The sequence below is a fragment of the Triticum aestivum genome, chromosome 3B (genome assembly GCF_018294505.1).
Source record: "Triticum aestivum cultivar Chinese Spring chromosome 3B, IWGSC CS RefSeq v2.1, whole genome shotgun sequence".
Taxonomy (NCBI): Eukaryota; Viridiplantae; Streptophyta; class Magnoliopsida; order Poales; family Poaceae; genus Triticum; species Triticum aestivum.
The window spans coordinates 73,204,230-73,216,535 of record NC_057801.1 but is presented as its reverse complement, the minus strand read 5'-3'; the positions used below and the strand labels follow the sequence as shown (position 1 = coordinate 73,216,535).

Here is a 12,306-nt window from a genome sequence, read left to right as displayed (position 1 = left end):
TATGAGTGGCGGTCGGGGACGAGCGATGGTATTTTCCTACCAATCTATCCCTCTAGGAGCATGCACGTAGTGCTTGATTTTTGATGACTTCTAAATTTTTGCAATAAGTATATGAGTTCTTATGACTAATGTTGAGTCCATGGATTATACACACTTTTACCTTTTCACCATTGCTAGCCTCTTCGGTACCGTGCATTGCCCTTTCTCACCTTGAGAGTTGGTGCAAACTTCGCCGGTGCATCCAAACCCCGTGATATGATACGCTCTATCACACATAAACCTCCTTATATCTTCCTCAAAACAGCCACCATACCTACCTATTATGGCATTTCCATAGCCATTCCGAGATATATTGCCATGCAACTTTCCACCGTTCCGTTCATCATCATGACATACATTACTTTTGTCATATTGCCATTGCATGATCATGTAGTTGACATCGTATTTGTGGCAAAGCCACCATGCATAATTTTTCATACATGTCACTCTTGATTCATTGCACCATCCCGGTACACCGCCGGAGGCATTCATATAGAGTCATATCTTGTTCTAGTTTCGAGTTGTAATTCATATGTTGTAATCAATAAAACTGTGATGATCATCATTATTAGAGCATTGCCCAAAAATAAAAAAAGAAAGGCCAAAGAAAAAAATAAAAAGAAAAAAAGAAAAAAGAAAAAAGAAAATAAATAAAAAGGGACAATGTTACTATCTCTTTCTCCACACTTGTGCTTCAAAGTAGCACCATGTTCTTCATGTAGTGAGTCTCATGTCTTGTGCTTTAAAGTAGCACCATGTTTTTCATATAGTGAGTCTCATATGTTGTCACTTTCATATACTAGTAGGAATTTTTCATTATAGAACTTGGCTTGTATATTCCTACGATGGGCTTCCTCAAATGCCCTAGGTCTTTGTGAGCAAGCAAGTTGGATGCACACCCACTAGTTTTCTTTTATTTAGCATTCATTTATAGCTCTAGTGCATCCGTTGCATGGCAATCCCTACTCCTCATGTTGACATCAATTGATGGGCATCTCCATAGCTCGTTGATTATCCTCGTCAATGTGAGACTTTCTCCTTTTTTGTCTTCTCCACACAATCCCCATCATCATATTCTATTCCACCCATAGTGCTATATCCATGGCTCACGCTCATGTATTGCATGAAGGTTGAAAAAGTTTGAGATTATTTAAGTACGAAACAATTTCTTGGCTTGTCATCGGGGGTGTAGAATTTGGGAACATCTCTATGTGACGAAAATGAAGCATAGCCTAACTATATCATTTTGTAGGGATGAACTTTCTTTAGCCATGTTATTTTGAGAAGAGATGATTGCTTTTATTAGTATGCTTGAAGTGTTACTATTTCTTTTATCAATATGAACTTTTATTTTGAATCATTTGGATCTAAACATTCATGCCACAATAAAGAAAATTACATTGAGAATTATGCTAGGTAGCATTCCACATCAAAAATTCTGTTTTTATCATTTACCTACTCGAGGACGAGCAGGAATTAAGCTTGGGGATGCTTGATACGTCTCCAACATATCTATAATTTTTGATTGTTCCATGCTATTATATTACCCCTTTTGGATGTTTATGGGCTTTATTTTACATATTTATATCATTTTTGGGACTAACCTACTAACCGGAGGCCCAACCCGTATTGCTGTTTTTTTGCCTATTTCAGTATTTCGAAGAAAAGAAATATCAAATGGAGTCCAAACGGAATGAAACCTTCGGGAGTGTGATTTTTGGAACGAACGTGATACGGAGAACTTGGAGTGCAAGTCAAGAAGCAAATGAGGTGGCCAGGAGATAGGAGGGTGCGCCCACCCCTCCTGGGCGCGCCCCTGTCTCCTGGGCCCCACAGGCGGCCACCGACATACTTCTTCCTCCTATATATACCTACGTACCCCGAAAACATCCAGAGAGCCAACGAAGAACAATTTCCACCGCCGTAAACTTCTGTATCCGCGAGATCCCATCTTGGAGCCATCGCTGGCGCTCCGCCGGAGGGGGAATTGACCATGGAGGGCTTCTACATCAACACCATAGCCCCTCCAATGAGTTGTGAGTAGTTTACCACAGACCTTCGGGTCCATAGTTATTAGCTAGATGGCTTCTTCTCTCTTTTTGGATCTCAATACAATGTTCTCCCCCTCTCTTGTGGAGATCTATTCGATGTAAACTCCTTTTGCGGTGTGTTTGTCGAGATCCGATGAATTGTGGGTTTATGATCAAGTTTATCTATGAGAAATATTTTAATCTTCTCTGAATTCTTTTATGTATGATTGAGTTATCTTTGCAAGTCTCTTCGAATTATCAGTTTGGTTTGGCCTACTAGATTGATCTTTCTTGCCATGGGAGAAGTGCTTAGCTTTGGGTTCAATCTTGCGGTGTCCTTACCCAGTGACAGAAAGGGTTGCAAGGCACGTATTGTATTGTTGCCATCGAGGATAAAAAGATGGGGTTTATACCATATTGCCTGAGTTTATCCCTCTACATCATGTCATCTTTCTTAATGCGTTACTCTGTTCTTATGAACTTAATACTCTAGATGCATGTTGGATAGCGGTTGATGTGTGGAGTAATAGTAGTAGATGCAGGCAGGAGTCGGTCTACTTGTCACGGACGTGATGCCTATATACATGATCATGCCTAGATAATCTCATAATTATTTGCTTTTCTATCAATTGCTCGACAGTAATTTGTTCACCCACCGTAATACTTATGCTATCTTGAGAGAAGCCTCCAGTGAAATCTATGGCCCCCGGGTCTATCTTTTATCATATAAGCTTTCAATCTACTTTTATTTGCATCTTTACTTTTTGCATCCATATTGTAAAATACCAAAAATATATTTATCTTATCATACTATCTCTATCAGATCTCACTTTCGCAAGTGGCCATGAAGGGATTGACAACCCTTTTATTGTGTTGGTTGTGAGTTCTTTGTTTGTTTGTGTAGGTGCGCGGGACTTTTGAGGAGCCTCCTACTGGATTGATACCTTGGTTCTCGAAAACCGAGGGAAATACTTACGCTACTATTGCTGCATCATCCTTTCCTCTTCAAGGAAAACCAACGCAAGCTCAAGACGTAGCAATGGCTCTGAGGAGCGGATCACTGATGAGGAGTCTTGGATCAGAGTGCATTGCCCGTGGTCTGACACTGAGTAGAACACCGGATTTCACGCTTCTCCCCGTGCTGCAGAGGTTTATGAGGAAGAGTAGGAGGAGGAGCATGACTGGTGATGCCATGGAGATCTACTGCCATCGTGTGTCGTGTCGTCCCTTTCCCTTTTGGTGTCTTGCTGCCAAAGGGGGAGAGTTAGGGATTTTCCATAGGTCTTTTGTTTGCGTGTTCGTGTTCGTTTGTGTCTCGTGTTCGTTGTGTTCGTTCGTTTTCGTTCGCTTTCTTTCGGCTGTGAGCTAGACCATATGGTGTAAGACATATGTGAACTACCCTATCCTATCTACTTTAGTATCAAGTACCCTATTATCTTGTGAGATGCTTCATTTCCAGCACTTATATTATAGCTCTCATGCTTGTCCTTGCTTAGATGTACTTGTTGTTATTCTTATATGCAAGGATGTTGCCTGTCTACAAAATATAGGGGGAGTTTGATCCTAAAGATGTGCACATAGACTTTCATGCTAATTTTCTTGGTGCACACCTCTAGGGGGAGCCCGTCTATATTTTGTGGGAGAGGGTTTGCTTAATTTCTAGTTTTTTTGTGTGCAAATCTCGTGTTGTCATCAATCCACCAAAAAGGGGGAGATTGGAAGGGCATATTTATCCCTTAGTAGTTTTGGTGATTGATGACAATACGTTTGCGGACTAATCGTGTGCACTAAGCGTTTCAGGTGATCTAATATAAGGGCACTATGCGATTGTTACCCCTCGAGGACTTCAGTTTAGACGGATTATTTTCCTTCGTTTCTTTTCGGTGGAATTGAGTCGTAGAGATAGCCGTACTAGCAAGAGGGGATCTGTTTCGAAAGATTATGGGTGGAATCATCACGTTCACATTCTCCTTGCACCCTCGCCTTCTTCCTGCTTCTTTGGAGTTTCCGTGTTGTGCAAAACAAGGGGTGATGTGTGCTAAGCGGTAGTACTGCGGCCAGGGCGGTAGTACCGCCTATCAGCGGTAGTACCGCTTGTTAGTGCCGCTGGTACTACCGTCCTTGTTGTGGTCTCGATTTTTCGTGTCGGGTTTCCGTAAAAGACCACGCAGGGGAGCGATAGTAGGGACGACAGTAGGGCGCGGTAGTACCGCTTATCGGCGGTAGTACCGCTTATCGGCGGTAGTACCGCTCCCACTTCCGCTCCAACTGCCGCACCCTCGCCTATAACGATTGGATGTGTCCCCCCACTATATAAAGGGGTCTTCTTCTCCAAGAAGACTCACCTCTTCCATCCCCAAACTGCATTGTTGCTCCAAGCTCCATTTTCGCCCGATCTCTCTACCTAGCCAATCAAACTTGTTGATTTTCTAGGGATTGGTTGAGAAGGCCCCGATCTACACTTCCACCGAGAGAAATTTGATTCCCCCCACTAGTCCCTTGCGGATCTTGTTACTCTTGGGTGTTTGAGCACCCTAGGCGGTTGAGGTCACCGCGGAGCCATATTCCATTATGGTGAAGCTTCATGGTGTTGTTGGGAGCCTTCAATTAAGTTGTGGAGATTGCCCCAACCTTGTTTGCAAAGGTTCGGTCACCGCCTCCAAGGGCACCAATAGTGGAATCACGACATCTCGCATTGTGTGAGGGCGTGAGGAGAATACGGTGGCCCTAGTGGCTTCTTAGGGAGCATTGTGCCTCCACACCGCTCCAACGGAGACGTACTTCCCTTCAAAGGGAAGGAACTTCGGTAACACATCCTCGTCTTCACCGGCTCCACTCTTGGTTATCTCGTACCTTTACTTGTGCAAGCTTATATTATGTTGCATGTCTTGCTTGCTTGTGTGCTTGTTGTTATTGCATCATATAGGTTGCTCACCTAGTTGCATATCTAGACAACCTACTTTGATGCAAACTTTAAATTGGTAAAGAAAAGCTAAAAATTGTTAGTTGCCTATTCACCCCCCCTAGTCAACTATATCGATCCTTTAAGATAGATTCCCACAAGGCAAGCAACCGGAGGTCGTGGAGCCCTCTAATCAAACTCCATCGTGAATAACCTCCATCGGCCTCGCTAGACTCGAGAGGTTGCGATAGAATCCTTCGCTGCTGATTACCTTTGATCCAGTTTTGGATGTAGATAATCCTCACCTCTTTACCCAAGGATGACTCTGGGTATCAAACCCACGGAAAGTTCAGCTGTTAGACATGAATTCAAGCAAAGCTATCGTTCTTGTAAGAAATTTAAGTTTCCTAGACTGAACAAACAGTAGTTGAGAGAGAGAGAGAGAGAGAGAGAGAGAGAGAGAGAGAGAGAGAGAGATCAAATATAAGGGAATAGTCATGGGCATGATGACTTTACTTAAAACCTTATACTTGCACTTAGGATCTTATCTTTATTTCCAACATGGTCCTGATAGACACCGTTATGATGTGCTTTCAAAAATTAGATGTGTGGAATGCACCAAAATAACATCATGACCAATCAACAACCTATATCATGAGTCTATTGTCCAATGAAGGACCTTACCGTCGTGCGGGTAATGCATTGTCGTTTAGTGATTGCAACTCATGATCCCAAGAGAGTTGCTTTCAGCTACTATACAAATCATTACTATCATCGGTGTTTGGTATAGCCTCCCATGTATCCCTGAACTTCACCTCCTCTTGAATTGATCTAGAATATTCTGGGTACCCGCGGAGTCTTGGAACGAGAATAAGACAAGAGAAAAATGCGTTGTAGATAACACACATACAAATAGCGTCAACTTAAGTAAAGTCATACCAATGATCCCGAGCACAGGTACAGAGGGTTGCAAGGCTTATGCCTTAGCCCATTGCCTGAGAGGATTTCCCACGCATTGCAATCAAATAATAGATGTAAAACATTGTAGATAACATTGATGATAGATGAATGATTGTATAAAGTCTTACAATGTCGCAGTATGCGATGTATCAATTGCAACTATGGCAAACTATGGGGAGAATTGCTATGGAGATAGAGATGGCGGCGACTAGGGTTCTGATGGTCCTAAATAGGCCCTTCTCACTTTTATGAAGGTTGTCACGGATGATGTCACGGTGCGAACGACACATGGTGCGAACGCGCCTGCTCATACTAGACACCGTCTTTCGCTCTAGATAGCCTGTGGCGCCCCCCCTTTGATATGACTTGATCTCCCATCTTTTGTTTTTCCATGTATGGCTCAATTTCCTCCCCTTTATGGTCCAAAAGCTGCAGAAACAAATTATAAAAAGGGATCCACAATCTTTTGCATTTATTAGTCATTAGTGACAAATCGGAGTGATTATCTGGGAAAATCCATGAATATCTGGTTTAAAACAATGGTTGAATGTGTGTAGAAAATACACTCAGCAGCCGCTCATGCGGGAATCCTCTCCGCTGTCAATAGTGACCAGTCTCGAACAACCGAGTCCTCTCTTCCTCGTTGGTTCTCGACATGGCCCGCCGTTAAATTGATCCTTGCCAACTCTGTAGCCCGCTCCGCCCGATCTAGCACCTCTAGAAGCTCATGAATCTCCTATTCATTTATCAAAAAAAAAACCCGAATCTTCTGATCTGACACCACTCCCCCCGTGCACCACATCCACCCATAGAGGTAGAAGAAGATGACACCGCCCTCCCATATCTCGTTGTACTGGGTCCTAAGGAAACTCTGAGCCCCACATTCGAGCAGAGAGTGGGATGATGCAGCGTCGGGGCTCCCCTCATGTATGCAGAGTTGAGGTCGGGGTCGCCGGCGATTAGGGAAGGGATGCGGGTTGCGAGCTAGGTGGAGGCGGAGGCGGAGGCGGTAGATGGCCTCGCAGAGCAAACATTTTGAAAAGTGTCTTATAGTTGTTCACATCTGGCTTGATGTGACTATATTATCAACCACCATACATATCTTTACTGCTGTTACACCAATGTCACACAACAATCAAACAAGAAAATCAAATCGCAGCTGCACCAACCGCACTATCCATGTTTTATGGGCCATAGCGTACACATCACATCGAATCCTTTTTCTTCTTCTTCCTTGAAATTCAAGCAATAATTGAGTGTTTGGTTTTTTTTTTTGACAGATAATTGAGTGTTTGGTTGATTTTTGCTGAGCTGGTACTTGACTGATTTGGTTCGATACGATCTGATCTGTGGGGGCATCTGAGAGAAAAATCAACGGAGGAGATACGATCATGATTTTCAGCGCCGAGCCGATCCGCGACGTGTGTAGTGGACAAGTGAAGTCTGTATGCGTCGAGCTGTGCACGTGGTGGACACCCCGCCGGCCCACCGATCGCCATCGCCCAGTTGCGAAATTGAAGCGGTCGGTCGTGTGAGTGCGTGCCATTGGCGCCACGTAGCACGCTCACCCGCCCGTCGACATGTACTCCGGCGACGCGACGTATATAGGCTGAGCTTGGCCCGGATCAGATCCACCACCAGTCCACCGCGTTCCCATTTCCAGTCCACCGACAGACCAATCAATCATGGAGTTCCCGCATCGCCACGGCCACGGCCACGGCCGCCGCGACGACGACGACGAAGACCGCCGCGCCCCCGCCCCCTACGGCCGCCACGAGCCCGACGCGTACGGCGCCCCTCCCCCGTCCTACGGCCGCCGCCCCGACGACGACGCCGGTGATGCCTACGGCCGCCACCCTCCCGCCGCCTACGGCGCTCCTCCCCCGTCCTACGGTGCCCCGCCTCCCGCCTACGGGGGCGGCCGCGAGGACGACTACGGCGGCCGCGCCCCGGCATACGGTGCCCCGGCCCCGGCCTACGGTGGAGGCCGCGAGGACGACTACGGACGCCACGCGCCCGCGCCGGCGGGCTACGGCGGTGGTGACTACGGGCGCCACGCCCCTGCTCCGGCCTACGGCGGAGGCCGCGACGAGGGCTACGGCGCTCCGGCGTACGGCAACGTGGTGCACGTCGCCCACGAGTCCGGCGACGAGAGGCCGCAGTACGGGGGCGGCGGATCCGGGGGCTACGGCCACGAGACGCGCCCCCACCACGGCGGCGGGGCGGCCCCGGCGACCAGGCAGCCGACGTACAGGATCCTCTGCAAGGCCGGCGAGGACAGCTTCAGCCTCGCCGCCAGGGACGGCAAGGTCTGCCTCGTCCGCACCGATCGCGACGACGACACGCAGGTACGCACACATACACCTCTGCAAGATCGATCCAAGATTGGCCACATGCTTCCATGATCCCGATCCAGAATAGTATAGTGAACTTCACACCGGGATCTGGAAACTTGGCGTTTCCGCCTTGTCCTTTGCTAATTGGGGAAAAGCAATAATCCTGTTTGGCTTTTGCTCAAGCAACTTTTTTATGTATTATTTCTTCTTCTCTGATCGTGTGGTTGATGGATTTGAATATACACAAATGATGCAGCACTGGATCAAGGACATGAAGTACAGCACAAGGGTCAAGGATGAGGAAGGCTACCCTGCCATGGCACTCGTCAACAAGGCCAGCGGAGAGGCTCTCAAGCACTCCCTCGGCCAATCTCACCCTGTAATTAACCTCCTTTCTTCAGTTTATCCATCCAACTTCTAATTTTGCTATCCGATGAGTGTGCACGCACGGTAGATCTTACATGATTTTGGCAAATTTAGAACATATCAGAGTATCTGCAAGCACACCACATGCCACACATTCCAAATGCCTACTTCCTCTGCAATCATAGTAGCAGCGATTCTGCAAACAGAATGGGCAAAGCTTGAATGAACAGAAGCACTTTGAGTTTATTGGCAGTGTGACCTGTGGTGTTTCAGTGAATAATCACCACTAGGAGTATAAACTAGTCCAGCATGAGTGGAATTTCTCCATGTTCTTGGGGATAATATTTGCCTAGCAGGTGTCATGTTCAGAAAACGTAGTAAATTATGTCAGTGTCAAAAACTTAAATTTGCTACGATTTTCACATTACCATACAAGACCATAACTATAAGAATACTTCCACGTGTGTTCATGTGCACTGTCATGTTCCGCAAACTTTGTAAGAAGATGTCATTGTGCCTGCTGTGACTGTGATCTAGTATGGCCTTCCACATTAGCATCCATGTGCACATATATCACAGACTTCTACCGTTGTCCATGTGCACACTAGCTCTAAAATAATATGGTGAACTCGTTAGACAACACTGGTTCCAGAATAATTTGGTACGCCATGAGTTGTCACATGGTCATGTGCTCATGCTCAACCCTGAAGTGCAGCTCCAGTATTGTGAATTTGCTTACCTTCTGGTTTGTTTTTTGGATCCTAGGTTCGTCTGACCAGGTACAATCCAGACACCCTGGACGAGTCGGTCCTTTGGACCGAGAGCAGGGACGTCGGGGCAGGCTACCGCTGCATCAGGATGGTGAACAACATCTACTTGAACTTTGATGCACTCCATGGCGACAAGGACCATGGCGGTGTGCGCGATGGAACCACCCTCATTCTGTGGGAGTGGACTGAGGGCGACAACCAGCGCTGGAAGATCGTTGCCTGGTGTAAGTTCTTCTTTTTCTACTCTACTCCTGCGCTTGCCGTGTACTAAGTTCTTGTTGCTCCAGTTCAGTTTCACTAGAACATTTTGATTAGTTCATTGCAGTTTGTTTCTTCTCATGCAAATAGACATACCCGCTCAAGCATAACATAGATGCATGCTAGTACATGACACGAGCAAGGTATTTCTGTCGCAATTTGGGGACTGATTTGTGTCTTGTAATGATGGCAGGAATGATGCACATGCTACAGTTTGTTGGTTCAAACAGCGCGCGATCTTAATAATAAGCAAGTACTGTATGTTTCTGGAATAAAAAGGATGGCGCCAATGTGAGCGGTATGTCTGTTTTGTTTGGGGAGTTATGTATATGGATGAACTTGTAATGATGGATTTATTTGGCCTAGATTATGTGTGATGGATGCATGAACAAACCAGTGCTTATTATTATGCATGCATATACATGCCGTGTGACATGTTTGTGAACTACACTGTATAATAGAATTGGTTTATCCCATCATATTGCTGTAACGGAGATCTATCCATATAGTTGTGGCCGATATTCAATTCGGCTCAAGGTAGCATATGCTCCTGCGTGCCAAAAATGCTTTTATAAATGGGAAAAAATATGAAAAATTCAGACATGTACATGTCATTTGCAAATCTCTACGGTGAAAACCCAAGCATTTCGACCAGTACAAAAACAAGTTCTGTGCTTATTTTCTGGCGCTTAAACTGTCTTTTTTCCCTGAGGAAGCATAATTGTTCCTTTTTTGCATGAAAATCGACAGGAGCTGTATGAACATGTACAAAAAATCCTTTTAAAAATGGTTTCGCATTTGCTTGAATTTGTTAAAAAAAAAGGTATTATCCTCCAGTTTCTGGTGAGATCTTTGAGGTGCAGACACTTTGATCTTGTCTGGGATCAGGGACTCCTCTTTTCTTGTAAAAAAGAAGTGTTGAAGGTCCCTCCAAAACCAAAAAGAAATGTACTCAAGGTCAATTCCTATGTCGCTTCTCATGAAGTTGATATGATTCGCTGCTTTATTTTCATTCCACTTTTCTCATTCCAGCTTTAGCAATAATTGTTGGTATCATGTCCTGTCCACTAGAGAGTGTCTGGCTCGCCCTGGTAGTTGCCTGTTGCCATCTGCCAAATAAATCGCAGTAAATTTGATGTGAGATGCCATATGCTACACGAATTATGCCGATGACCGATCCAATGGAGCCCTTTCAAATCTGGGGCTGCCATCTGTGCGGACTCTTAATTGTCCATATCATCATAGCAATAGAGTTTTGCAAAAAGAAAGAAACAAATATAGAAATAGGTTTAACATGGGATACTTTTGGTTGCAATTGTCCAGACATACTACCTATGTTACTTTTATGACTCTAATCACATGCTTACTACTCCCTCTTGTTCCTAAATATAAGTCTTTTTAGAGACTCCACTATAGACTACATACGGATGTATATAGACATACTTTAGAGTGTGGGTTTACTCATTTTGCTCCGCATGTAGTCCGTAGTGGGATCTCTAAAAAGACTTATATTTAGGAACCAAAGGAGTAGATTGGATCACGCCTTGGCGCGAGGGTGTCGGTCCCAACATTATAATTAAGTAGGTAATGCTCAAGTTTTTTTTTTTTTTTTGCGGGTGAGGTAATGCTCAAGTTAGTAGGAAGGTTTGAGGAACTGTCTACATCTAAAAAATCAAAGAAACTATCCATGATAGATGAGCTTACTACATGTCACAAACAGCAAAATAAACCCAAAGCAAGGTAAGCAAGGCATAGTCAATTCACAGGATAACTGATTTGCATGGTCACGACAAAAGCAGTACGAGAATCGGCAGTGAACTGGACACTAAAACTGAACATGTTTATGCCATTCTAAAAGCTTTCACACACATAAACATGCATTTCACAAGGGACTGAAATATGCTAGCACATGGGTGTCACATTAAATTGAAAAACCCTCAAAAGGACCACTTAAATTGGTTTCAAACATGGGTACAGGAATGATAGGTATGACTAAAATATAAATCGCAGTCACATATGCACAACAGCAATGTACTAATGCATTTTCCTATAAAGTAAGAGATCATATAATGCATAATTTTGTTTGGATCTCAACCTTGACTCTATTCAAGCACGACTGGCAAGGTTGAGGTAAACAAAAACGGCACCAAAGACATCACAGGCCTCACTTCACAATAAAACAACCGCATATCTGGTGCATTGTCAGTGAGATCCAAATCCAATATAATGCTTCCAAGCTCCATATCTCTACTCCGCAGATATCAAGTGGGAAAAAAAAAATCAGAAATAACAAATGTATTGGAACAACTGAAATCTACAGGCCATAGTAAAACAATTTAACCAGAAACTGATAGACAGCCTCTTAGTCTTGCAAGTAGCCAACCAATTTTTGGAAACGAATGCAAATTTGCACCACTCACAAAAAATGGACACATAAGTTTTGTAGTTGTGTTGCATGCATACTCATTCCATCACACAGTACACCTTGAGGTAAACTTGGAGAAACATGAGTGTTAGCCATTTAAACTCAAGGGGAAGAGAGTGTTCCATAAATGCATTTGTCTCTAACATCATGGACTCTTTGCAAAACTGAGTTTTTCCCGTCATAATACCATAGTCAATGGAATAAAGAAACATCAACCCAT

The 12,306-nt window shown here is 44.6% G+C and overlaps 1 protein-coding gene across 1 annotated transcript; it reads left to right on the top strand.

Annotated features, from left to right (window-relative positions):
• The first annotated feature begins 7,483 nt into the window (after positions 1-7,483).
• Positions 7,484-10,140, top strand: LOC123068667 (ricin B-like lectin R40G3). Its single transcript, XM_044491278.1, has 4 exons — positions 7,484-8,279; positions 8,524-8,646; positions 9,399-9,627; positions 9,855-10,140. Coding segments are annotated over exons 1-4 (1,017 nt in total). The 5' UTR covers positions 7,484-7,616; the 3' UTR covers positions 9,857-10,140.
• The last annotated feature ends 2,166 nt before the right edge of the window (positions 10,141-12,306 follow it).

Bases quoted from the DNA above. Each gene is read 5' to 3' on its own strand.
- LOC123068667 (XM_044491278.1), top strand. From the start codon at position 7,617: ATGGAGTTCCCGCATCGCCACGGCCACGGCCACGGCCGCCGCGACGAC. The intron at 8,280-8,523 runs GTACGCACACAT...CAAATGATGCAG, and splicing joins ATCGCGACGACGACACGCAG to CACTGGATCAAGGACATGAA. The intron at 8,647-9,398 runs GTAATTAACCTC...TTTGGATCCTAG, and splicing joins CCCTCGGCCAATCTCACCCT to GTTCGTCTGACCAGGTACAA.